The sequence below is a fragment of the Acanthisitta chloris genome, unplaced genomic scaffold (assembly GCF_000695815.1).
Source record: "Acanthisitta chloris isolate BGI_N310 unplaced genomic scaffold, ASM69581v1 scaffold1089, whole genome shotgun sequence".
Taxonomy (NCBI): Eukaryota; Metazoa; Chordata; class Aves; order Passeriformes; family Acanthisittidae; genus Acanthisitta; species Acanthisitta chloris.
In genome coordinates, this window is record NW_008691791.1 from 58,226 (window position 1) to 85,223 (window position 26,998).

The 26,998-nt window shown below is 39.7% G+C and overlaps 1 protein-coding gene across 2 annotated transcripts in view; it reads left to right on the forward strand.

Moving 5' to 3' along the window:
- The window catches only part of ATE1 (arginyltransferase 1), a 72,278-nt gene extending 56,390 nt beyond the window's left edge, over positions 1-15,888 (forward strand). For both annotated transcript variants that reach the window (XM_009082349.1, XM_009082348.1), the window contains exon 11: positions 15,710-15,888. In XM_009082349.1, coding sequence (XP_009080597.1) covers positions 15,710-15,888 — 179 coding nt within the window. The remainder of the gene's footprint in view (positions 1-15,709) is intronic.
- Positions 15,889-26,998: the final 11,110 nt, after the last annotated feature.

Sequence of the window (26,998 nt, forward strand, 5' to 3'; positions counted from 1 at the left end):
TCTTGGAATTCAGAGAGTACATTCATTTAAGTGCAAGAAAGACAAGTAAACTGCTGCCTTTGAAGGGGTTAACCCTGTGCAAGCAAAGAGACATCATCTTCTTGGTTCTGTGAAATCCTTGTGACATACCACACATTTGGAATCCACAGGATATAAAGCTTTGCATCATTATCAGCACAGAATATCTCACTCCAGACACTACTGGAACTGTGACTTACGTCCTGTGGTTTAAGGAAATTAAAACATAGCTACACGTGGAAATGTACTGGGCCTGCTGTGAGCTTGTAGTTGTTGGAGGTTTAAGTAGTTGCTTGCTTGGAGGAAACCATTTCTCAACAATGAAATCAGTTGCCTTCTTAATTCTTTGCTCTCTGCAATAGTCAGTAATGTGAGTTTAATGAAGTTTCAGTGGATTTAAAGAAGAGCAAGAGGAGTGATTGTGTGCTCATTCCTCTTGAATCAGCTTTCTGCAATACTGTCTGTAATTATTTTGGTTAAAGGAGGTCATGATTTATCAGGAATGGGATTTCCAACATAGAAACTGAGAACTGAGAGCAATAACCTGATCCAGTAAACAACTGGGAGAAACAGTGTGACTTGCATTGCTGCCTGGGGCAGTAAAACAGTCACTGCCAATGGTCATCTGCTAATGTCTGTGATGTCAGAAAATTTCTGAAACATTGCCTCATATTAGTTTGTTCATTATTTTTGGCAATTTTTGAATGTGCCTTCCTTCCCATTGAAAAATGAACCTAATAAATTTACCAGTTGCAGGTTGAGGAGAAACTGTTATGTGCTCTGAGCTTTCCAGTCTCTGTAATATGAAAAGGAGTGGTCACGATTATTGATACAAGATTCAGCACACATATTCATACACGTTAAATTGCTGAGGTTCTTCCTATACTCACTTTTTTTTTTTTCCCTGGGAAAAAAAAAAAGAAAAAATGCTCAGAAAAAGGAGCAATTTTTTTTCTAAAGCACAAGAAAATATTAATTTATATTTGTGGAGGATTTTTGCCTGTTTTTCATTATGTGGTTGTGCTGAGCTTTAGCATTTTCAAATGGTTTTAAAGTGTATTGTTTTCCATCCCCTCTTTCTCTGACGTCTAATACTTTTATTAATAGTTGGGGAATGAAGAAGAGAGGACAGACAAACTAAACAGAGTCCTTTACTCTTCATACAACAGAGATAAGTCTAAAAAGTGTCAACAGTTAATAACTTTAAGAAGCAATCAGAGGGACCATAATCACTTTTTATTGTTTAGGATGGCAAGTCATGGGCACCTGATGGTTGAGATAGGTCCAACACTTTCCTGTCCTTACTTGACCTCCAAACCCTGCAGTCATGCAGAGCCAACGATGAGGTGTTGTGCCAGCAAACACTCAAATTGGATCCTTAAATAAACTGCTCATAGGCTCTTCATGTGCATTTCCTAACATGTATTGGAAAACATTGGTAACCTCAGAAAAAAATTTGCACAGCAGAATTCGGGGCTGAAAGGTCATGTTTGTCAAGTATTTTTGCCTTTATAAATGACCTGTTTTGCTTAGATTTTTCATTTGAGTTGTCTGTTCAGTTTGAAAAACTGAGAAGACCTAACATAATCTTATAAATAGAGTTTTAGGATTCTGATATGTTTATTATTTACCATCAGCCAGTCATTTGCTTACAAATAAGTAGTTAGTGAGGTTGGGCACTAATGGAGGGTTTGGATACTGACGCGTTCTGGAAGTGGAGATCGTGCTGAACTTCATTGAATGGGCCTTTAGCTGTGAGTACAGATGGAATCATGTTAAAGAAGACTAGAAGTTAGTTAGAAGGTTGCTCTTCAGGTAAGTATTTATCAGTGGTTTTGACAACATATCAACCTGATGAGCAAAATTGAGTCGCATGAGAGTGTCTGCCAAAATATTCCTGGGCATAGTATGTTTGCCACACCTGTTAATTTCTACCTCTCAAAGTTGATACTTCGTTGGTACTTTAACTAACAGCTTTGCCCATGAAACAAAGGCAGTATGGAAAGGATTATAAATAATTAACTTGCTATCCTGGCAATATTTTGATCCTTCCACTTTACATTTTTCTGAGATTAACAACAGTGACATTTCTCTTTCTAACACCTGTTGAGACTTTCAATTTGTTGCTCCTGACAGAAGCCTGTGAGAAGTGTCTTCACGAAGTAGAATCTTTATGAAAATCTACTTTGGGGATGATAATTAAATGAGTGTGAAACTTCAAAATATTTCTTCTCATCAGCTCTGGATTGTCAAGACCTTTAAAGGGCAACTTCAGATGAGAACAGATACAATCCCAGTCTAAAAGTGATGCCTTCAAAGCCTTCATGGTTACATGACTGTCACATGTTATGTGGGGTGTGCATAGTTCCAGCCATGGTGAGCAAGTGCCCAAGTGAAGAAGCTTGATCTGAATTCCTAGGTATGGCCCACAGCAATCTCAGTGTTGGAAGCTGCTTCCCACCTTCCTGTGTCTGCAGAAGCTGTGTGAGCAGGAGCTTTAAGTCCTGCAGATCAAAAGGAGTTCAATGCTTTTTCTGTCTTGACGGATTCATTTGCTGAAGTTGATAAATTGGCTAAGCTAATACACATCTGTTCCACTTCCTGTGTGTCTAATAATAGAGTGAAATCAAAATGGAATTGAATGGAATACATTAATTAAAATGGAAGTACTTTCTCCAGGGTTGAAAAATTACATATTACAAAGGCATAACACAGGCTCCTCTGTGCTGGCTTTCTGTGTCCTTAGAGAAAAGACACTCTTTCCTCCAGAGAACGTGATCTAACACAAACCACAATGGATGCAAAAGGATGGGATAAAGACACAGAGAAGCAGTTCTGGGTTGCCTGGTCAACTACACTAACAGACTAAATTATAGTCTGTTATTAGTCTGAACAGTAATAGACTAAACTATGACTTTTTTTGTAAACATCACACAGAAGGAAAGTTTCAGAGAGGGATCTAAGGAAGTACCTTCATTGTCTTTCAGAGTAGATGGAGAAATCTTTTGTAGCATGAGAGGTATAGGAGAAATGAAGAATATGGGGAGAGACAAAGTTTCTTTCAAATCATCTCAACTTGTCTGGGATATCAGATCCCATAGAGGTAGAACTTACATTGCTACCTGCAGGTGCTAGGAATGGAGTGAAACAGACTGTGGGAAGCTTTAGAAATGAGGTTCTCTGATGTGATCAGAGCGTGGGTAGAGACATGCATGGAAAGACAGGGAAGGAAATTTTACAGTAGTTTTCATAGGAAGAAGAGAAGAAGAACTTGACAGGAACATAAGCAAGCTGTTGAAATATGTAATGGTAGGATTCAAACTTTAATATCTAGGTAGATATTTGTAGAGATGAATAAGAGAGGCTCTTATTTGGGTATACTATGGAAAAAGAAACTTGATGTGAAAACATAGAGATTGCAAAGCCAAAGTCATATACCAGCAGAAATTTGCCAGTGCCTAATGATTCAGCAACCACCTTCTGCTCCTTGTTCTTGCTGCTGACCAGACTTACCATCTGCCACCTCCACAGAGCAGTAAAGACCTTGCTTCTTCCAGCAGAGTGGAAGTCCTTAGAAGAATTTAGGCTTTAGGCTGTTTCCAGCTGGTCTGAGCCAAAATGGCTCTTGGCATTGGAATCAAGAGAAGATGATTTGTCTTTTCTTTGCCTTTCAGGGATCAGCCTGAAGCCACCCAGGATCTGGTGAGGCTTTGTCTACGCAAAGCACAGATTTTGAAATCCAAAAAGCCTTTAAAATTGCCTTGTGTTCACATACAAGTCTTAACCATTGGAAAAATACAAAACCCAAAACAAAACAACACTAAAATCAGTGCCTGAACTCTCCTTTCTAGGAGTATTAATCCCAGGATCGATGCAGGAGTCCTGGGATGCTACCCAAAACTATGTAGAGGTCAGAAAATTCTCATTTCAGGCTCAGAAAAATCACTCTGCAAAAAAACCTATTCGATATAATCCCTAGTGGACAGAGTTGATAGCAGATCATTAGTTTTTTAGTGGACTGAACTAAAGTAAATGGCCTAAGATTTTCCAGTCTTTTTTTCTGCTGTAATCTTGTGACTTTTATTGAAAGTTTTTACCAGATTTTTGAAACTTGTAGGAATGCAAGCTGAAAAAAAATTCTTTTCCTTCAGAAATGCATCTTGCTATATATTTCTATCTCTTCTGCCACTTATAGTAAGGGAGAGTAGTAAAAGGCAAACAACATTCCCAGTATTTATCAACTTCTGAATCCTCTTAGCAGCAACTGCATTATGCATCTTTATGCTTCGTGCAAGAAACTGAGGGTTATTAGTTCTGGTGAATAAAACTTAGAACTCTTACCCAGAAATTTTCAGGCTTGGGCAGTTATACAAACTTCTGTTTATTTTAAAGCTATATTTTTGTGCATAATGTTTTCACTAAAAACCCAATCTGTCACAACTGTTTCAATAACTCTAATTTCCAGCGCTGTGGTTTTTCAAAGCATTTAATTTCATGTACAATTTAGATAGTGCTCTTTGCTATTAGAGAGTATTTCCAACATGTTTTGCATTCATTGTGTATGTGAATGCAAGTATTGTTTGTTTTTTTCCCCATCAAGTACAGAGGCTGTTTCGTTTCATGATATAGTTAACAAATAGAGTGTATCAACATGATATTGGACTGATTCCTCCTCCCTCTCTTAACAGAAAAACCACAATCACATATTTCCGTCCTGAAAGGGAACTGTGGTTGCCATTTGGTCACGTCTGATAGTTCAGATCCCTGGCAAAGAGATGGATCTGTGTAGTGTTGCATCTTTGAATCCAGGCAGAGGGATTAGTGCAAAAGCCAGTACAAGTTAATGTTTGTAAGGGTAGTGTGAGGCAGATTAATGTTTACAAGGATAAATGCACTGAAGTTCTTGAGACGATGAAAATGTGGTCACAAAACTATCACAGATGGAAAACATTAGACCAATTGTTTAGAACTGTCTGATTTGGGAGAAATTGCTGGTTTGCACTGAAACAACTGCTGTTTATAATTTTTTGAAGATGCTGTTGTGTACTTTAGAGAGTTGGGAAACAGTTTAAAGAAACTCTGATAGATCACAACCTCAGTTCCTCTAAAGAACTAACTTTTCCACTGTTATCAGAGCTATAGGTAATAAATTCAATTTCTATAACCAAGGAAAAGGCAGACATAGCAATTCTTTCTAGCAGCTCCTCTAGAAGAGACAGAGCTTACACATTTATGTCTGTTTCTAATTAAGTTTATGAACACTTAGAGCCATCAGAATGTATATTCCTAAGCCCAGTGTGATCCTTGAGCGCACAAGATATTTAAACAATGAAGATCCTGCCAATAAGGTATAGCTAGGCAGATTTTTCCCTCACTTTTTAGTATGTTTGCATTAAATTGAAATGACTGGCATGGGGTTTTAGCCTCACGGGCAAAAAATATGCTCAAATATAAATGAAAGGCTAATGTAATGAAAAGGTAATGTTGTGCATTTAATTTGTGGGCTCGGAGGAACTGGAATGGCATAAATGGGCAAGTGGGTTAGAAATTGCAAACTTTAATTAATATCTGTGAGTTTAAAGTCTGTGTTTATTGGTATTCTAAGTATATCTGCCTCTGACATACATATAGCAGAGTAGAGCAGTGCCCCTCAAGCATTGTCTGACTTCTAGAGTGGTTCATGAAACCTTTGGCTTGGGCTGCAAAATTCTCACAACTATGTTGTATTCCAAGATATAACCATCGTGGAGATTGTCTAACAAACAGATGTATTTTTAAATTACATTTTTTTTAGGACTTTGCTTGAGAAACAAAGATACCCTGACATTTTTTTGCATTGAAGAGATGAATCCTAGATGGGTTACGCTCAAGATACTCCTTCACCTTTTGAATGCTGTGACATTTGATTCTCTAGGAGAAGAATTCTGTTTTGTTGATTGGGGCTTTTTTTTGTGTGTGACTGAACCAGAAATGAACTCGTGAGTTGGTGAAGATTCAGGGAAATGTGGGGAAGGGCAAGGACTGCCAAATCTTGTAGGATTCATTTTCCACACGCAGAAGGTGTTAGAAGCACAAGAGCAGAAATTAAAAGTTAAATAATGTGGGGCAAGTGGAGAGATGATGCAGATTTATTTCATGCTGAGGACAACTAGCATATGGGATTGCTTTCAAAATGTGATAAAAGTTCAAAGTTGTAATTAGGCACAGGCACAGAGAGAGTGGAAGCGACACCACAGGCATATGCTGAGCCCCAGCTCAGCCACACTCCACCAGCCACCACAGCAAACTCCTGCCAGGGTCAGACCTTCTGGAACAATCTCGGGGCCTCCAAACGTTCACACTCTGCTCTGGTGACATCATCCCAACTTTTCACATGGAGCATAATTGATTCCACGTTTTAATTAATTTAGCCAGCAAATTGATTGCTGTAATCTGATTTATTTAGCTGATAAGCTACTGCCAATTGCTTCAATTTTTCCTATTTCATGGAAAGGTTTGCATTTGTAATTCTCAGCTTGACTCTCGTCTCTGGTTTTTTTGCTTTCTCATATGTCAGTCTTAGTGAGGACTTTGCCCTGCTTTGTGAAAGATCCTCCTGCTGCTTTCTGCCATTTTCAGTTCTATGCTGGTCAAATATTTTAATAAATAGTATTTAACTCTTGTACTCTTTCAGATTTTTTTTCCGTTTCCTTCCCCATTTATTTTGGAGCTGTAACTCCTTAAAGCATAACCCTCTTTCTTTTGTCTTTTGTGCTGTCTTTTCGTAGAATCACAGAATGGTTTGGCTTGGAAGGGACATTAAGGACCATCTAGTGCCAACCCCCTGCCATGGGCAGAGACATCTTCACTAGCCCCAGTTTCCCCTGCCCCATCCAACCTGGCCTGGAACACTCCCAGGGATTGAGCAATCACAGCTTCTCTGGGCAACCTGTGCCAGTGTCTCACCACCCTCACAGGGAACAATTTCTTCCTAATATCTAATCTACATCTTACACTACTTAAGCTTAAAGCCATCCCCCTTATCCTACCATCACCACCATCATCATCCCTAATCTTTTCTATTTAAGATGCATTAGTATTCTCAGGCTTTATTTCACAGATTTGATAGCATGTTTAATGTGTCTCTCCCACCAGTAACTGAGCCACTTTTGATTATGTTCTGGAGCTGACAAATACCTTGCTAAAGTCTCTGATATATGTGTTAGCCAGTGAATCAGAGTTGCTTTCATGTAATGTTTCCAAGTGCTTATTGGATTTTGACCATGATTTTCCCTTCTGTCTTGAAAGAGAAATGAGCAGCTCAAAATACAGAACATTCCTGTGTTGTTCTGAATAACTTGGATACTTTGAGGAACAGAAAAGCTCAGCTAAGAAAGAAAGGTTCTGAGAAGTGTGGAGGAGATACATCTGATGCAGGATAATGCAATGCCGACCCAGTGCAAATAAACCTCCCCAGAACCCACTGTGATCTGAATCAGGCATTAGAAATGCCTGTGGAGTCCAGCAAAAATGAGTCAGGTCATGAACGAGCTGCTAAAACTTTCACTTAGCTAGTTCTGATCTGCAAAACTACCTTGTGCAGTCTGCTGAGTGCCTGGAGGCTGCAGCCAGGGAACCTGGTTTAGGGAGAACATGCTCAGGAATAGTGTCTCACAGTGCTCATGCTTTGAAACCAGAGCTGTGGTTCTGCTTCTGGCCTTGTGTGCATGGTGCGTTTAAAGTGAAGGCAGCTCAAAATTGATTAGATAACCAAGAAGTGGTGTTAAAACAGAAGAGAAAAAAAGAAACAAAACCACCGAAGTGTCCTGGGTATGCAGTTAATATCCTTCGTTGGCAGTTCAGACTCTGATTTCTCGTATCTGAAGTCATCAGGAATAGTGTCAGAGATACCACTTCAAAAGAACTGACTAGTTCATTTTGTCCTCTGGAAAAGCATCTAAAAGTGAAATAGTTATCTTTGTCAACTTGCCATCAACTAGATTATATTCCTTTTTTTTTTTCCCCTGGTCTTAGTGTCTTAACTTTGAAGGCAATAGATACTGTTTGCAGATGGGAAGTTGTTCAGTCTCTTTTAACTAACATTTTCCCAGGTACTAGTAGTTATTTTTAATACTGCATCTCTGAAAAGCAAGTCCTTGGAGAAATATCAGTATCAGTCCTTGACAGGGCAAGAAGAAAGGCAATTAAATTGCACTGGGGAAGGTTTAGGTTGGATGTTAGGGAAAGTTTCTTCACTGAAAGGGTTGTCCAGCACTGGCACAGGCTGCCCAGGTTACTGGTGGAGTCACTACCCCTGGAGAGATTTAAAAACTGTGTAGATGTGGCACTTGGGGATGTGATTTTGTGGTGGCCTTGGCAGTTCTGGGAGAATGGTTGGACTCGATCTCAAAGGTCTTTTCCAATCACAATGATTCTGTGATTTAAATCTTGCTCTTTAAGATTTCTCAGTCACCATTTTTCAGGATTTCAGGTTAGAATAATTGTGTTATATGAAAGCTCCTCATAAATAAACTGGGAACTTTATATGTATTGTAGTAGGACAAGAGCACAGACTCGGGCTTTGCCAGGGGAGGTTTAAGTTGGATATTCGGAAGAGATTTTTGACAGAGAGAGTGATCAGACATTGGAATGTGCTGCCCAGGGAGGTGGTGGATTCACCATCCCTGGAGGTTTTCAAGCTGAGACTGGATGTGGCACTTAGTGCCATGGTGTAGTAACCATGGTAGGGTTGGACTTGATGATCTTTGAGGTCTTTTCCAACCTGGTTGATTCTATGATTCTATGTGCATGTCTTTCAAACATGTCCAGAACAGGAGGACATACTTGGATTTTAGTGTTAGGCAGTGCACTCAAGGACTGTTTGCAGGTAAGCCAGAGTTTTTTGCTGGTTGCTGTGAATTCCAGCTGAAAGCAAGAGCTGCTCTGAATCGCTGTATTCACAGGAAATGTTTTCCATTGGCCTCTCTTCATGTTTACTACAGGAATAATAAGAGTCACAGCACAATGAGTTACTGTTTCCGTGTGGCACAGTGGGGTTAGCGGGCTCTGAATGCGTTTTGTCGAGTGATTAGGCTGCTCAGTGCTCGAGATGGAATTACAAATCATAAAGCAGTTGTATGATTTCAGGCATAAAGCCCAAAAGTTCTGTTTGGAAAATGTCTTTAGGATTTCCCCCTTGTTGCAGCTTCCTATCTTTACCCATTTTAAGGATCCCTCTAACTTATACTGGCAAAACTAATTCCTCTGTCTTCATGCTTTAAGGGTCATCAATTTGATAAGGTGCTTACAAACATTCTCTTTTCAAACAGTGGTTTCAGAAGTTCTGTTTGTTGGTGTTTTTTTCTTAGAGTAGCTGGAAAGATTTGGCTGATTGAGAATATCCTGAGCATTTTACTGTACTTCCTTTTTGACTTGTGCTTGCTGGTTTTAATTAAGAATTATTTTCATTGAATTTTCGTGTGTTGTTGTTTATGTTTCATTTTAACTGTGCTCTGACTTTGGTTCGAGTTAGGATTTTTAGACCCCAAGGCAAACTGGTCTTTAATATCCCTTAATGTATGAGTCTAGTATGAAAGAGGCAAATGAGAAAAAACATATTGCAACTCACTGTTTTATGTAGATATAACTGTTAATGGGCATTGCTTATTCTCTGTTTCGTTTTTGAGGATGACATCCTGTATTTTGCAGCTGAACAACAAGAAAAAATGCTTTAAATTGAGTAAGAAATGAACTTAAATTCAAAGGTCAGACAGATTAGACTTCTGACTGCGCTGGAATCATTTTCTATTTCCAGTAATTAATATCTTCTCTATTTCAGTCGTAAAATTTGAAAAGTTAATTTGTTTCTTCCTTTTGCAGTTTCTTTGTTTTAAAATCATTGATCATTAACTGTGACAAGGTCATGTAAACCAGATGTAGCTTTGCTTTAAAAAAAAATAATTCAGCAAGGCTGTAGTGTTTCTCCAATGGATTAACATCACCGTAGTGTAAGCAACAAGGGATGATGCTGCTTTTGATCATTTTTACACCTAGTTTGAAAGTTTGGGAGTTCTGAAACTTTTTAGCTCCCTGTAAATTGAATTTTAAACTTTTTTTTTCCCCTTTGATTTAGAAAATGTGAACATTCTGTTCATCTTTTAAAACTATGCAAGTCCTAAGTGCTTCAAAATTGAAAATTAAAACCCACAAACAACTTGAAACAAACTCAAAAGCTCAGTGCAGCCTTGGGGCTGTCAGTCCGAAAACGCAGCAGTTGTTGAGTGTTTATCTTTGTGCTTTTTGTTCTGTGGATTTAGTGCTTAGAGGGAAAAACAGTTTTTCTGAAATTCCATTTTGAAGCAAAATGGAAACTAATTTATCATCTGAGTTATTTACATGGGAGTTTCCTTCAAATTCTGCTTTCAAAGTGAAGCATGGGTTTCAGTTAATGGCACAGCTTTAAATATTGCAATGTTTGAGTTAGGGCTGGGTCTTTGCTTTTCCTTTATTTCCTTCACTGTGGAGTTTTCTATGTAGTATAGATGCAGAAGCACAAAGTGAAGATGTCCAAATGCTTTCATTATTCCAAGGAGCTGAAGGAGCATTTAAGGAAACTGAAGCTTATGATCAGACACAGCATCACTTCAGAGTGAATTAGAAATACCAGACCTCAGTGAGGTTTCTTACTACTTCTGAATCCATTCTGTACAGAAAATGTAAGAAATATTTTCCTGTGACTAATGTGGAGTGTTTGGGGAATTGGCATTATCCTTTTTACAAGTCAAAAAACAAGCAAGTTAATAAATTCATCACTTATGTGTGATTATTTCTTCACTTGTTTTCCTATAACTGGGAAAAAAAGTACTTAAAAGAATTAGCTTGCTTGCATCTCTAGATTGTACCCCTGACAAATTGGAAAGTGTCATATTTGTGAGGAGTTTATCCAGGGGGATGAGGGAAGAGGTGCTGTGGCTCTAGAGAGGAAGGAGCATTCAGAACACTGTGGCTGCACAATGCCTTTCCACAGCACTTGTGATCAAAACCTGATCAAAACCAGCTTGGCCCAGCTCAGCCACCACCAAAAAGCTGCTTTAGGAATAGTTTGCTACAAACCCCTTTGAACCATCACCCTTTTTTCAACACTCTTTGCTCTCCAAGGCTCCATTGTCTGGTTTTGCATGTGCTTACATAGCTTTCCGACCACATGGAGCTGTTTTTCACTCCAGCTTATATTAGGTAGCAATAATAAAGATTAATGCACATGCAGAATAAAAATATTTGGGTATCAGCTTCCCAAAATGTTGTAAAATTGCTAATTGATTCCTAAGCTGTAAGGAAAAATTCCAAATGTGAAGTTTTTGGATTTCTCTATAGGAGCACATTGGGGGAACTTTGGATCGCTCCTGCTTTTGCCTTTGTTTTCTACTGGTACTTAGCAACATATCTGATATGCTTTGTTTTCCTAGAAAGGAAATCCTCCATGTGTGAATTCCATTTCACAGACATGTGGGACTGGGAACAAAAAATTCTAGCACCTCTTTGCAGTCTTCATGGGGTCACAGTGGCAAGGTTGAATTAGAGATGAAATCTCTCCTCTATCCAAATTTCAACAGATGATTGTGGTATAAATAATTTGCTGCTTTAGGAGAACAGGGGAGAAGAGACAGAAGTGACAGGTAATTTACTGAACAAGAATTCCACTGCATTTTTAGCTTTGAGACTTAGAGGACAATATTTCAGTAAAGACAGTTGGCATCTGCAGTTGCCCAGTTTCCTAAAATGACAGGTACTTTCAATCTACAGAATTGATTTCTCTGTTTTTTGTGTACCTGCCATCCAGGCTGTATTGATAGATGTAACTGAATTAAGGGATAAAACCTTGTATGTTCTGTAAGTCAAGTGACAGTGTCTCTTCTGTAGACTAAAATAAATCAACAGCTCAAGAGGTAAAAAATGAGAAAGTGAGAGGAGGGGAAAATAAGCCATTTTACAAAACTGTTTAGTGGTAACAGTACTGCATTCAGCAATTACAGTAACAATTAAAGTTGCCCTAATATATTGTTCCACTATGTGAGCAGTCAGGGTCTTTCCAGAAATGGAAGTCACTGGCTAAAATTTCTTTACTAAAGCTTGGAAATAATACTTAGATAGGGATGGCTTTTTTTCTTATTATCAACAAATCATTTTATTTAATTAAGCCTGTATCTCATTTTGAACTGGGATTGCTCCTGTATCCCAGCATCACCCATGCAGAGAGAGCTTGTTAGAATCCAACTGGCACTTTAAACGGAGAGCACATTTTATCATAGAATCATAGAATTTAGGGGGTGGAATGGGCCTTACAGATCACCTAGTCCCAACCCCCTGCACTGGGCAGTGACACCTCCTCACTAGATCAGGTTGCTCAAGGCTCATCCAGCCTGGCCTTGAACACTGCCAGGGTCGGGGCAACCACCACATCCCTGGGCATCCTGTGCCAGTGTCTCACCACCCTCAGAGTAAATTTTTTTTTCTCACATCCAACCTTGACTTTCCTTCCATCAGTTTAAACCCATTACCCCTTGTCCTATCACTGCAGTTCCTAACACAGAGTCCCTCTCCAGCTCCTTGTAGGCCCTTCAGATAGTGAAAAGTTGCTCTGAGGTCTCCGCGCAGTCTTCCCTTCTCCAGGCTGAACAACCCCAACTTCCTCATGTGCCACTAAACTGGAGCAGCTATTTAATTTTTCTGTTTGGGAGGATAATTTAACTGTGCCAGAGCCCAATCTGCTTTTCTTCTCCATTGAATAATCTTAAATTTATTCTGCCTAGTTTTAAATCATGAATAAAGGGAACGCTTTCCTGGATTGCTATGGTGTTGCCTCCAGAGCAGCAGCAATTGAAAGGTGGCTGAGTTTTGACTTACAGATTTGTTATTACAGTGACACAAGTTCCTCTTTGCCTTCTCTAAAAGCTTAACTACATACCTGAGATTATTTTACTCATACTTAACATCTCAGTAAAACATTTCTTTTTCAGGTGGAGTTTAAATTTTATATATTTAAGTACTTTTACAGGAGGTTATTTTTATTATAAAAGCTTTTATTTGGGGAGAGTCAGTGGAAGAACAGGTAATCACTGTAGACATTTGGGCTGTTATTATTCTGCCTTTCAAACCTTATTTAAAGAATCTGGAACCAACTTTAATGTGCAGAACAAATATAAATAGAGCTAATCAAACATGAGTTTGTAAGACTAAGCATATCTGTCTTGAAACTTTTCCTGATGATAAACTCATTACCAAGTCTATATGTAGAACTTACTGTGTAAGCTTAAAACATGTGTGAAGTATATTACAGTGATTTTTTTTTCAAGATACTGGTATTTTCTTGACTGCTGTGGGAGAGCCTTCTCCTGCCTGAGGGTTGTGTTATAAACCTGTCCAAGAAAGGGCTGATCTACAGCACGGTTTGGCAAGCCTGACTTCTCCCCAGAGAACGCTTGGCTGCAGTGCTTAACAAATTTGCTAGAACCAAATTTGCTGGGTCATTACAACAGTTTCATATGGCTGTAGAGCTGGAGCTAGTGTGGGCCTGATTGCAGGGAGGTAATGAGTAAAAGTGGAGTAAGGGTATAAATGCTGAGCAGCAAGAACAGAGCTCAGCTGAGCCAGGAAAGCTCCAGTGAAACTAAAGGTACAGTAGCTTTAGTTAGTCCAGGAAATCAGATTTGGGGCCAGGAGCACTACGAGCCAAAAGATGAACTCATCCAGAGAATCAGCTTCAGGAGTATTCGAAATCAATGAGTCTCAAACAGTGAGTAGTGAACGGCTTTGAAAGTGCTTTTGGCACGAAGCTGTCAAGGCTAAGCTTGGCCTAAATCCATCTCAGGACACAAACTTATAGTCAGCCTAGAGGTGCAGTAAATATAAACTTTCCAATTTAAGAAGTTAACATAACTTTACACTTGTGTCACCTCCAGAAGCTAAACTTGCAAATTTTTCCTTGGTGAACTTTTAGAAGGGAGGAGGATGTAATAGAAGAGGCAGAAAGGCTGGTAGTAAAACCAACCTATTGGGATATCAGAAAGGTGTTGGCTACACATCAAAAACCTAATGGATTTCAAAGAGGGAAAGAAAGCCATAAAGTGTTTTTGACTTGGTGTTTGTCTAAAGCAATTGCCAACAATAATTAGTGGAGAGCACAATCTCAGCAAGTGCTACTCAGATTTTCTTCCTTCAAACCATATTTTCCTAGTTAAATCTTAAGAAAGACATTGTGCTTTCTTGTTAGGAATCAAAACACAGATAAAAGTAATGAAGTCATTCTAAACTTGGTAAAGCAGCCTTCATTAAGTTTCACATGCCAAATTCAGACAGTCAGCAGAAAAATGTTTATAAGCCATTTCTGGGGATGAAAAGGGGCAGATTCTTCAGAAAGCAAAGCAAAGCATTTCATGGCCACCTTTGTCTTAAAGCATAAAGAAGCATAAATTAAGAGCATAAAGAAGGCCCAAACTGGAGTCTTTGCAGAGTGTATGGCCCCAAGTACTGATGTTCTAATAAGCATCTCTTTTCTAGTACTATTGGAATTTTTATGGTTCTATTCTCAAACTCCTATTTCAGGTTCTTTGTTTAACTTGACTCTTGACATCAGTGCCTTTTTAAACCTTAACTTCAGAAAAGTCCAAGATTTCTTTTACCAGTATTGTGTAGTAATTGCATTAATTTATCCTGCAGTGGCCTGTGGTGTGTGGTATGTTGTCTGACTTTCTTGAAAGAGTTCTCCAGCACTGTAGAGCCAATTTCTCTGACACACAGCAGCCATACAACATTGTTATTCTGCAGCAGTAGCATCAACTGGGTTCATAAAAATAAGGAAGTTTTAATTTGCTCAACGATGCTCTTATGTGTATGATTCGGGATAAATTAAGTCACAAGGGATCTGTAGATGAAGTTAGTAGGATTGAACTATGATGTGTGTGTCTTTGAAGAGTAGTTCCTTTGAAGAGCAGTTATGTTGTACCCACCCAGCTGGTGCTTGCACTGCTCACTCTGTTGGTGTACAGAGCTCAGGGATCAGACTTGAAGTAAGGGCATGTGTTTAACCTCACTCTGCTAGAGAAACCCAGAAACCAGTGTGAATGAGGAGAAAAAGATTGGGCCTGGAGGGCCAGGAGGGCCATGGTAGGGGGGGTTGGGACTGGATGATCTATCTCTAAGGTCCATTCCAACCCCTTAACATACTGTGATTCTGTGAAGATAGTTTATTGCCTGATGCTTACCTAAGGAAAACAGCCTGGAGGCTTCTTGCTGGAATTAATACACTATCTAAGCTGGTGCTGGTGGATTTTGTAGGGGTACACTAATGGCAAGTCTCTTCTGGTCAGTTCTGTTTGCAAGTCTTCCCCAGACAGAGTTCCGCATCTAGCAGTGAGCATTAAATGAAGGTGAATTTTTAAATACAGCAGTAAAGATATTTTCAGAAATTCTGTATATCACCATTACAAATGTGTAATGCATGATTTACCTTTTCACACACAGTTCCTTTCCAGCCAGGTTTTGTTTTCAACCATGATTGAAGAAGACTGCTCTGTAGCTCAGCTCTACTTTCATCTGCAGATTAGTTTTCTTACTTCATGCAGTTTTCATTATGCATATTGGAGTTAGTTGCATAAATTAAGATCATATGGACACTACACATAACTAATTCTGTGTTCCCTGGTTCTCTCTGCAGTCGATGAAGGTCGTCTGAAGGAGCTGGGCAGAGTGAGAGTACTGCACAAGAGAACTGTGATGCCTTACAGTGTGTACAAGAAAAGGAGGAAGGGGCCAAGCGACGAGGCCAGCGTTCAGCAGTATGCAAGTTTGGTTGGACAGACCTGTTCAGAAAGAATGTTGTTGTTTAGAAGTTGAAAACTCACCAAATGGCATTTATTGGCTCTCCATTTTATTGCACTGCCACTGGATGATGTGTACCATAGTCGTGTGTTGGTGTGCCCACTCCAATAGCAGCCTGAACCACAGGTATATCCCCAGGCTTAGCTCGATACATGGTACTGTGTGTAAAGGTTGACTCCAATAAACCTTACAATACAGCAAGGCTTCAGCAATAGAAGTTTAGACAAACGTGCTTGCAATATATTTTAATGAAGTAGTTCTAGCCTTTCTATGCATTTTGAATAACTCTTAAGTATCTAAGCAAAATGAAAAACAGGTGTGTTTTTTTTCTTTTTGTAGAGGCAAAGGATGACTAAATCTAAAATCTAGATCAACAGTAATGAAATTACAGATGTTTTCCAATAGCACCTTGGATATCTGTTGTTAAATCTTGCCGTGAAACTTATGCTCACATTTGTCTGCTCCTGAACTCTTGCAAGAGAATTGAAATGTGCAGTTACTTTCTAACGTGAAATCTGGCATGGGTTCATTTTATTTCAGTCGTATGTTTGAAGACAGGGAGAAATTCTGCTCACTGCACATTCTTCATTTGTTTAAAGCAGTGGGTTGGTGTCTGAGGTCCTAGTGAGTGTAGGAGTTGGTGGTAGGTTCTCAGTGGCAGGGGATGCAGTGCTGTGGAAAACTTTCCCCTTCAGAGAAGAAGCAGTTGCACTATAAATATACCAAAGATATGCAGCCAAGTGGCACAGTGGGTTTTGGTATAAGCCTTATCCTTTGTCTGAAAAGAGTGGATATTTTAATGCACATCACTAATGTGAAGTAGAGCTTGGAAGGTTTCTCCTGTAGCTCTCAGTGCACATTTTAGAACTATGCTAAAAACAAAGACCTAAGGTACCACTGCTGAGTTTTGTTGCAATTTTTTTCCCTGCAGAATTGTACAGGAAGACTTAAATATCCTGTTCCTGCATTTTTACTGACTGTTTTGTTCATGGTGCAGCAGCTCCTGGGTTAACATCTTTAATAACATTTTAGTAAATAATTCTGTTGGAAACACAGGAAGTTGTGATCCTTTATGAAAGCACTTTATTATCTCCTGTAGGAACATTGTCTGTGTCCCTGTCAAGTCATACAAGTTGTAGGAATTTGGGGAAATAACGCTGTTGTATAATTCAGTAACCTATTACAACATCCTAACATCACCAGCGCATTTGTGTTTCTTATCTTCTTGGATAACAGGAGCTCATATTTACCTTGAAGTTTCCTGTTAACCTTTGAACAAAGATTCTTACTCAAGGATGTATGAGTGGTTTTCCCCCAGAAAGGAACCAAATTCAGTTTTGCCCTCTGAGGGTTACATCCTCTGTCACTCATGGGCTTGATTTAATTTTAAACTCTTGGCCAATATCGTTAATCAGTTTTTATGTGGAGCAGACAGAAGAATTTTTGGATTCAAGTGCATTTCAGATTTCCATATCTGTTTGATCCCTGTAATATAATTGATAGCGAGTACAGCTTCAACAGGAACTTTTATGTTTTATTAATCAGTATGTTTGTATTGATCTACTCCCAGTCTGCACCAGAACTGGTCAGTTCTGTCAGCATCATGTCTGAGGTGTGTTTTTCTGCTGCCTGGGACTCAGAAGTTTCTGTACACTGTACCATCTAGTTTGTCCATGTCTTATCTCAGCCTGGTGCTGCAGGAGAACCACTAAATGCTGCTCCTGAAGTTTATCATAAAGAATTCCTTTCTGTGGAGAAAAACCTCTTGCCACTCAGTGTCTTGTCAAATAGTGTAACATTCTCTGCCTACACAGTGTGTTGAGGAGCAGTGATGCCCAGATGGCTTACAACCAAAATAAATGAGAAAACTGTTTATGTGATACAAAAATCAGTTAACAGGCACAGAGGAATTCCAGAAGAACTTGCAAAATCATGAAGATTATTAAACCCCTTTAATGATGGCCTCACTGAGCTCCTGGAGAAGTTAAAGTTTCTGTTAAGTTTCAAGGGAGCAGACTTAATGTCCCCACTGGGAGTTCTTGGAGAGCTCCATCTTTTTGTGCCCATATTTGTTACTGATATGCCTTGTACTAGACTTTTATCTGATGCTCTGTTTCTCTTGGGGACCTTTTAAAGGCTGCAGTTAAAGAAAAGTGAGATAAGTGTAAGACTGAAAATTGAGTACAGCTTGAGGTTGTCCTTAGTGTGACCACTGGAGGTAAATGACCATTTCCTGTGGATTCTGAACTGGTGCTTTCCCTTTCTGACCTCCACTGGAACTGCAGCACCACAGCAGACTGAGCTGCTGACCCTTACTCAGCTCTAATACATATTCATACTAAAGCAAAAAGTCAACATTGAGATTAACTCAAAAATTGAGTTCATCTGGTGTAGTTTGCTGAGATCTGACTCACTTCAGTGTTATTTTAGAAGGAAACTGGTGCAGTTTTTTTCAGGACTGATGCCTCTATCCCTGTTTCAGTAGGGGAATAGAGGCTGAGAATGAAGTTCTGTAAATTTTGCCAGTGACTTCAGTTGAGCTGAAGATTCACCATCAGTACAATTTGATCTAAGATGTTGTCACTGACAATTATTGAATTCAGTTATATTTAACTTAGTACAAACTACTTCATAAGAGTGTTTTTTTTTAGTGTAGATAGTTTGTGAGAGTTAATCCCCAACATAAGGTTGCCTTGTTCTCTCATCTGTTGATATAAATGAGCATAAAATGGTGGTAAGAAAATGCAGAGTTATGACCAGTGCTAAAAAACCACCGTTTTTTGTTTTAATTGGGAATAAATGGGAAACTTACTCATCAGCACCTTTCAGCAAATGCAAAAGAACCTGCATGTTGAGTCTGTAATTGCTTTTCAGCAGGCCTGTTTGACTTGCAAGTATAGAAAATAAAGTTATTTCCAGTCTCTGTGAATTATTATAAGAAGTAACAGCTCTGAGTGTGACTTTTGTATTAGTCTGTAGGAAATTCATTGTCCTGGAAGTTGACCAAGTGTCCAGTGAACAGCAAAGTCAAAGAGTCAAAGAGTAGCAGTGATTAGAAGGGATTCCTTCAAAATCAGTGTTCACCATCATGTTCAAAACACAGCACCATATTTTGGGACTAAGTTCTAGATAAATGAATGAAGAGATTATGCTTTGAAATATGAAGAGGCTCCTCACAAATGGAGACTAGATAGGACTAGTTATTTATTGGAGTTAGGCTATACCAGTTTGAGTTGGTTCAACAAAACCCTGTCTCTGAAGTAAGGAGCCAAACAAGCAACACAGAAATTTGGGTTATGTGCACAAAAGATAACCAACTAGTGATTCACTTTCCACCTGGATGAAGCAGAATTCCAGCTAGTTCTGATTTCTGAATGAGACTTTTCTTGAAGCTCAGTGCCACCATGGCTCGAAATGTTGGTTACACTTTTGCTCTGCTCCTTTGGAGTCTAAAACCATCACTCTTTTTGAAGTTCTGTGAATATCTTTGCCAGGAGATCAATCTGAAGCTCCAGCCTGATCAGCCATATATTTCTGAATCCCTTCTCATCCTGATTATCCCAGATAATCCTCCAGACATGTAATATGTGCTCTCCTCATCAGCCTCTCCATCCCCACCATCCCCCTCAAGCCTTAATGGTTCTTCTTGCTCCTTCTATCCCAGTCCTGCTGCAGGAAGAGTCTGCATTTGGAAGGATATAGACATTCCTTAGGGCAGAAATCATCACCACATTTCAAGGAAATCACCACCACATTGCAGGGAAATATCAGCATTTCCCAAAGCATTGTAGCCACATCTCGTATCCAGTACATTTATGAAACTGCATCTTCAGAGCCTCTTACAGATGTCACATAAGAGTGTAAAACAAACAAAAAAGCCAGACTGTATTTCCACTTACCAAATCATTTGTGTTTTTTTTAAGTTAGTCAAAGTGATGGAGAGTTTCCAAGCCCTGACTGTGGCTGTGCTTAGGTCAGGGCAGTGAGCTGTGTTCCTGCATTAGGCTTGAGGAAGGTGCCACAGAGAGGACACAAAGGAAGAACTGGTGATGACCCTGAGTAACAGAGGGAGGCACTGAAGGTGGCTGGTGGTCAGAGAAGCCTTAACAGGTAAATAACCTTTAGTTATGAGACAGATAATAGTCTCACTGGGTAAAAAAACCACACTGTGGAAAACAAATAGTGTAAATAACATCATTTATACATGGTGTTCCCCATCTGTGTTGACCATAGCTGCTGATCCAGTGAGTGTACCACCTAGGTGGGGTACAAAAAGCTTCTTTTAGGTGAGGTTTTGTGAAAAGCAGGGTGACTAAGCCTCAAGTATACAAGCACTTATTTAAACAGAACTTTCAGGAACAGAACTGCTTAAGTGCAAAGATAATTGAGGGTGTTAAAATATGGTGTATAAGCCAAAATGTATTTCCAGGAGCAGTTGTGCCATAGTAACTCATCCTAAACATAGAGCCCAAGTGCTAGTTGTGGTTGGTGGATTCCTATATTAAATAGTAGTCTATAACTTAATCTACTATATTCATTTTATAACACATTTAAAGCTCATTGTGTGAAAGCTTTGTTTTCTAACAGTACGAAAGGAATGTAAATGAATTAACATATAAACCAAAGTGCAGCATATATTAATGCTATCTGTGTTAATACAAAACAGTCTTAACCCTGAAAACAGTGGCTCTTACTGATCATCTTAGACGAGCAGCAGCTCAGAATCTTTCTGGCTTTATTCTTCATGGTTATGTTTTACTGGTTTGATGTTTATTCATTTCCTTATTATAACTATTCCCATCAGATTTTTGTGCTTCCCATCGGTTATTTCCACTTCAGTTTTGACACATAATACTTGTGTCTGCCAAAAGTCCTGCTGAGAGATTGCTATCAGGACAAAAGAAAGTGTTGGAAAGTCTGTTAAGTAGTGAGAAGAGAGCAGAGTCCACGGGGACAGTCAGTCTGCAACCTTTGTGCTGCAGAAAAAAGCAGGATTTATTTATGATTTAGTCTGCTGCAGGCTTTAAAATACATGTGTCAGATTTCATTCATTTCCCTTTGTCTGTGACTTCGGATTGTCATTGTCCCGGAAGAATCAATGGGGCATTGTAGAATATAAAAATAAATGAAGGTCGGTGCACTGCAACTGTGGCAAAAAGCTTGAGTTAAGGAATGAAATCATATGAATTCAGTTGAAATTCTCACTGGATGTCTACAGAGAGGCAGAAAAGTGTTGGCTGGATGGGACTTTCAAAAACTCTTTGCTGCTTCTCCCCTGTCTCCTCCAGGCTCAGGCAGGGCAAGAACACATCCACCACCCCTCAGAGGAGTGAGCAGTGCTGCTTGCATGAATCCCTAACAAAGCTCCTTAGCCTGATTTTGTGCAGGAAATTTTGGAATTCATCCTTTGGGTTGCAAGTACCTCTGGTTTGGTTTGTCCTGCCTGAAGAGCCATCGCTGAGGTTCCTCTTTGCAACAGCCCCAGGCAGTTCTGCAGACTGTTGCCAGGTCAACCTGCCATGTTTTTTCTGCAGTAACTGATCCCATTGCCTTTCCTAAAGTCATGTTTTTAAGCTAGTTTACTGATCTTTCTCAAGTGTCTCCCAGTGATGCACTTTTCTAGTGTGGTGCCCTAGTGGCAGCTGCTCCAGTAATCAGAGCAGTGATTACCTCAGTGTTTTACATCAGCAAATAAATGTTGCTTTTTAAAAATAGTCATTGTCACTATCCTAACTGATTTTTATGTCTAACACAGATCCCTATTTGCTGTTTAGCTGCCACACTGCAGTAAACTATGGTGAAGAACCAACATTACTATAGCAGCAAAGATATTTTGCTCTGCTGAACTGCGCTGAACCTACAGCCACCAGATGGCATTTCCAGCCTGTGCAGGTCACTGGAGCACTAACGTTCCTTCTTGTCTGAGCATCCAAATTTTCTGGCTCTCTTTTATTAACTCATTGTGAGTTTCATTTTCTGCTCTGCTCTTAATTGTGGTCCGTCAGAACAAAATAATGTCAGGTGGGGCAAAGCTCTGTGTTTCATGAGTTGAATGCAGCACAAATTTGTTAAAATCAGGTTTAAAAGCTATTTCAAGGTGAATAATTTTGATTTTATACCACTAGGTTTATTAGATACATTATTCTGCCAGAAATTAAGAGCCATAGAACAATTAAGGGGGAGTCAGCTGGCAGTTGCCTGTCTCAAAATGCTTTTGGTGCTGCTCCTTTTCATATTCCTGTCAGACACAGAATTTGATTTATAAAAATCCATGCTCAGCTCATCCCTGTCCCCCAGAAAATAAATCCCTTCATTGCCAATAGATGGCTTGGGGAGTTTTCTAGTGCATTAATTGTGAAAGCTAAAGTACATTATTTTTCTCTGCTTTCTCCTCTTTCATTCTTCACCTTCGTTTGATATCAGGATTTCTTTCTCACCTATACAGGTAATAAAATGTCATCAAAATAAGGTTTCTAATAGTGAACTAAGAGATGAGGAGACTGCAGCACTTCTTTGTTGCCAAGGGCATTGCAACCCATTTGTTTTGTGCATATATTAGTCTCCATTGCTCAAGATGAAAGCAAAGACAGATCAGCTGAAAAAGCAAGTTTCCCAATTTTAAGTTAAATTATTTTTCATCCAAACATTTTTGCAGTGCCTGGAAACCTGGAAGAGGCTTTGCTGCGACAGCTGCTGCATGTGTCTTCAAGCTGCGATTATCCTCATCCCTGAAATTTTTGCAGTCCATAAAATCTGGCTGCAGAAAAGGGAGGGAATCACTGCTTTCCCTGGGCCAGGTTGCTCAAATCTCACCCAGCCTGGCCTTGAATCATGCAACTCCCTTCAAGTCAGTACCTGCTTCAGGTGATCCTCTCAAACTCCTGTGTTCCTGGGCCTGTCTAGCAGGGTCTAGGAATCCAGTGTGCTATAGTGAAACTGGAGCTTTGTATCTTCTTTTGGTCAGTTTTCATATATTAAACCTGTATTTTATTGCCTTGTATTTTGAAAATAATTAGTACTATTATAATGGGAGAAAGCAGAACACTGAGGGAGAAAAATGCGACTTGCTAAAATAAAAAATGGCCATTCCTGAAAGGATTGAACTCTCCTAACAAAACCCTCACTCAATCCAAAGGAGTGAAGTTGTCAAAATACACCTCCCATTTGCAGAGAGCAATGCACTTTGTATGCCTCAAACACTTTGATGCCTTTTAACAGCTGCTTTTCCATTCACATTTCCTTTGTGTTTCATTTTGTTGTTGTTGTTGTGTCCTCAGTTTTTCTTTGGCACATAGGAGCATCTGTCAGTTCTTTAGGCTTTTAGAAATTGAGACGTTTATCCACAGCACTAGTTCAAAAGCACATTTAGCCAAGTGCTGTGCTGTTCATTATTACCTTGCAGAGTGACCTAGGAGGGAGCGAACACATTGACATTTACAGTGCATAATCTATTGATCCGTGGGAGAAAACAAAGGCAATCAGCAGGAGGGCTGTAATTGTTTCATGAAGTCCTCTGAACAGCACACTGTACATTGATCCAAAAAGCCTTGGAGCTACAGATCCACAATGTCATGACTCTCCCCATGGGCACCTTATTTTGCAATTTGCTGGTACTTGAAAGTGCTTTGACAGTCTCACAACATCCAGTCACTGAATTGTGACTGTGTGCCAGGTAAGTGACTAAAATCGAGGCAGCTGAGTCAGAATGGTTTCCTCCCCTTATGTATTTGTGGAGACCTTCAGAAGTGGCTTCCCCACTGAGCTGTAAACATCAGAACCATTAGAAATTCGGTGAAGGTTTGTACCATCGTTATGAGAAGAACTATAACTGCTCTGGCTCTTTTGCCATTTTCTCTTTCAAATACAGTCACAGTTATTGGGAAAAAGCTCATCATCCCAAGCAGGACACCCTTAGCTAAGACTCCAGGCAACTAAGCAAACAGTTGGCACATAAAAAGGCTTCCATTTTCCTTAGTTCAAGTTAACAACAAAAACAATAGTGCATGTAGTTTATGGCCCTTCTTACTAGTACAATCCTTGAAAAATGGGAGGATTAACTCAGTGGTCACAGCCCCAAGCCTGACATAGCTCAAGAAGTCTTTGGCCAATGCTCTCAGGCACATGGTGGATTGTTGGGGTGTCCTGTGCAGGGCCAAGAGTTGGACTTGATGGTCCTTGTGAGTCCCTTCCAACTCCAAATATTCTGTGATTCTATGTTCATTTTCTTACTCTGCATCAAGCAGAAATGATATAGAGGCTTTCAAAGCCAGCAGTCGGTCCTCACTAGGTAAGTCCTGCAATCACTAGTGATGTGTAGAAATAGTTGGATATTTCATAAAAAGTTTGACTCTGACATTAACAGTTGGATATTTAATAAAATGTTGGACTCTGACTTCAGAAGAAATCAGCTTCCCGGTTCCTCTTCCAGCCAGCATCTGGGATTCTTTTCAAACCTCTCCATACCATTGTTCATTAGTGTATTTTATAGGAAGGAAAATCAGGTTTACAATCTCCTGGACCTTCTGGTGGTACTACAAATACAAGGAATAATTGTCTATGCATCTTGTTTTTACTGGAAATAAAACCCCTTTGGATCGAGACATAACCATGTATTATAGCCAAGCTGTAAACACTTGTCCTTCCAAAGAGGTTGAAGTTAGGGTGTAACATGAATTTATAAGCTCAATGGTTTGTCTTACAGCTCCTGACATCAGGAGCTCAGTAGAATAATCACATATCTGGTGATTTCACCCCTTTTCTGAACATTTTCTTGCATGCCTTGTCCCTTTTTCCTGCTGCACACCTGCACTGCTCCCTTTTGTGTGTCTGGTCCATAAAGATCTCACGCTTGGCAAACTTCTCAACAATTTTACCTATAGAAATGTGTGGGGAAAGATGGTATCTGGCCATTAGATGCATTGTCTGAGATTTCTCAATGGCTGTGACCACTGAGTTAATCCTCCCATTTTTCAAGGATTGTACTAGTAAGAAGGGCCATAAATTACCTGTACTATTGTTTTTGTTGTTAACTTGAACTAAGGAAAATGGAAACCTTTTTATGTGTTGCTTGCTTAGTTGCCTGGAGTATTAGCTAAGGGTGTCCTGTTTTGGGTGATGAGCTTTTTCCCAATAACTGTGACTGTATTTGAAAGAGAAAATGGCAAAAGAGCCAGAGCAGTTATAGTTCTTCTCATAACGATGGTACAAACCTTCACCGAATTTCTAATGATTCTGATGTTTATAGCTCAGAATATTTTGCACACATGTTCCAACTTTGCATTCACAACATTTGTTAAACCAACAAGTCTGTAGCAGACACGATAGCTACCATCAGGAAACTTGTTTGACAGTTTAAACAGGCAGCATCTGTGTTTCCTACATTTCATAGTACACAAAAAAAGAACGAGGATTGCCCGTGGCTCAATTAATTCAAGATGTTGTCACATGGTGGAACTCTGTTTTGGAGATGTTAAAAAAAAAATCTAATTGAAAAAAGGGATTTTGCTCTTGTGTTTGGCTGAGTTTCATCAATATCACCTCCTCAGTGGAATATTACTGAGAGCAGTTGGCTTGAATTTGGAGAATTAAGATAAATTGGTGTCCATCAGGGCTGTCCTCCTGTGCTTCCAGCTATGCCTTTGTTGAAAGTGAATTTAGGATTTTCAAACTTCAGAGCAGTGGAAGAGCTTTGAGTTGGGTGCCACTTAAAATAACCCTGAAATCAGCACCGTTGTCAACAAAGGGAGCAGCTGCATTTCACTCTTGGGCTCTGCAGAACACATAAACAGATGCTTAAGGCTAAGCCCACGAGGAATGTTTTGATGAGGTGGACTCCAGGAGAGCCAGGACTCCACAGTGTGGTCCAGCCGTGGGACAGAGGACTCGAAGGACTACAACACTTTGATTATAATTAAAAGGACCATGTTTGGGCATCTGCCTCAGAATTTTCCAGATTGATGTTGCTATAAAGGACTAAGATGAAATGAAAATTTGCTCTTCTATGACAAAATCTGTTCAACTTGCCTAAAAATTGGGTGGAGGGAAGAAGCAGGAACATTTTCCCAGAAGCTGTAAGCAGGGATCAAATTGTGATAGTGGTGTTGAATGATATCTGAGCCTGTGATTTCATCTCTTGGCTTCAGTGAGGCTCTTTGCAGGGCAAGGTATTATTCCGTGTGTTATGTCTGAGCCTCTGACTCTTGCCTCTGGTAACATGAGGTCCTCCTGTCTCAGAAGCAGGTTTTATACAGACTGTTGAGCTGTGCCACAGCGTGTGCTGGTACAATGACTGGCCTGGCTGGGGAAACAGCCCACAGATACACCAGTCAGTGCTTTTGTTGGATGTCTGCTCAGAAATCCTTCTCCACACATCTTTCTGGCTTCTTTTAAAACAGAGGACAAGCAGTGAAAATCATGCACACTTATTTGAAAATTTATGGGCTGACCTGAGTATTATCTCTGGGGAGGACTCCTTGGGTCAGTCAAAGTGAATTGAAACCAAATGTGTCTGTTTTTCGTGTTTACTCTTTCCATAAACATAGCACATATGCAGTGTGCAGCTGCTATCCTGAAAGGGTTTTTTTTTCCCCCTGGTATTTGGGGGATCTGTGCTTTAAGAGCATATTCTACTGATAGTGCTGTAGAAAGAACAAGTGATGCTGGACCACTTCACAAATCGTTTATCAAACTGCCTGGAAGAATTTCAAGTAAGGTAAGATGACAGTGAAGTCAGAGCTAAGTCAGTATACAGTGCATTTGAGTAAATAAAAAGTAACAAAAAGTCAATGCCTTTCCCCCTCTGCTCCTATCAACTCCAGAAGAAATGAGATTAAAAGGCACAGAACATTTCCTTGGGGGGAGATTGCCGCTTATTTTTATTGATTAGGGCTCTCAGGCTGTGACCTCAAGCACTCCTGACAGTTTCTTTCCCTTCCTTTAGTCACTTCTCACTGCTGATTTTTGCTCTGACAAAGCAGTTTGTCATCCCCTTCGGCAGCAAAGTCTCCTCAGAGCCAGAGCTGCCGTGATGCTCTGTCTCACTGCAGTGTGGCATGTCACCAATACATGGGACAAAGCCTGACAAGAGCAATATGCTGAGCCACTAAATCCTTTGGAGGCACCATTC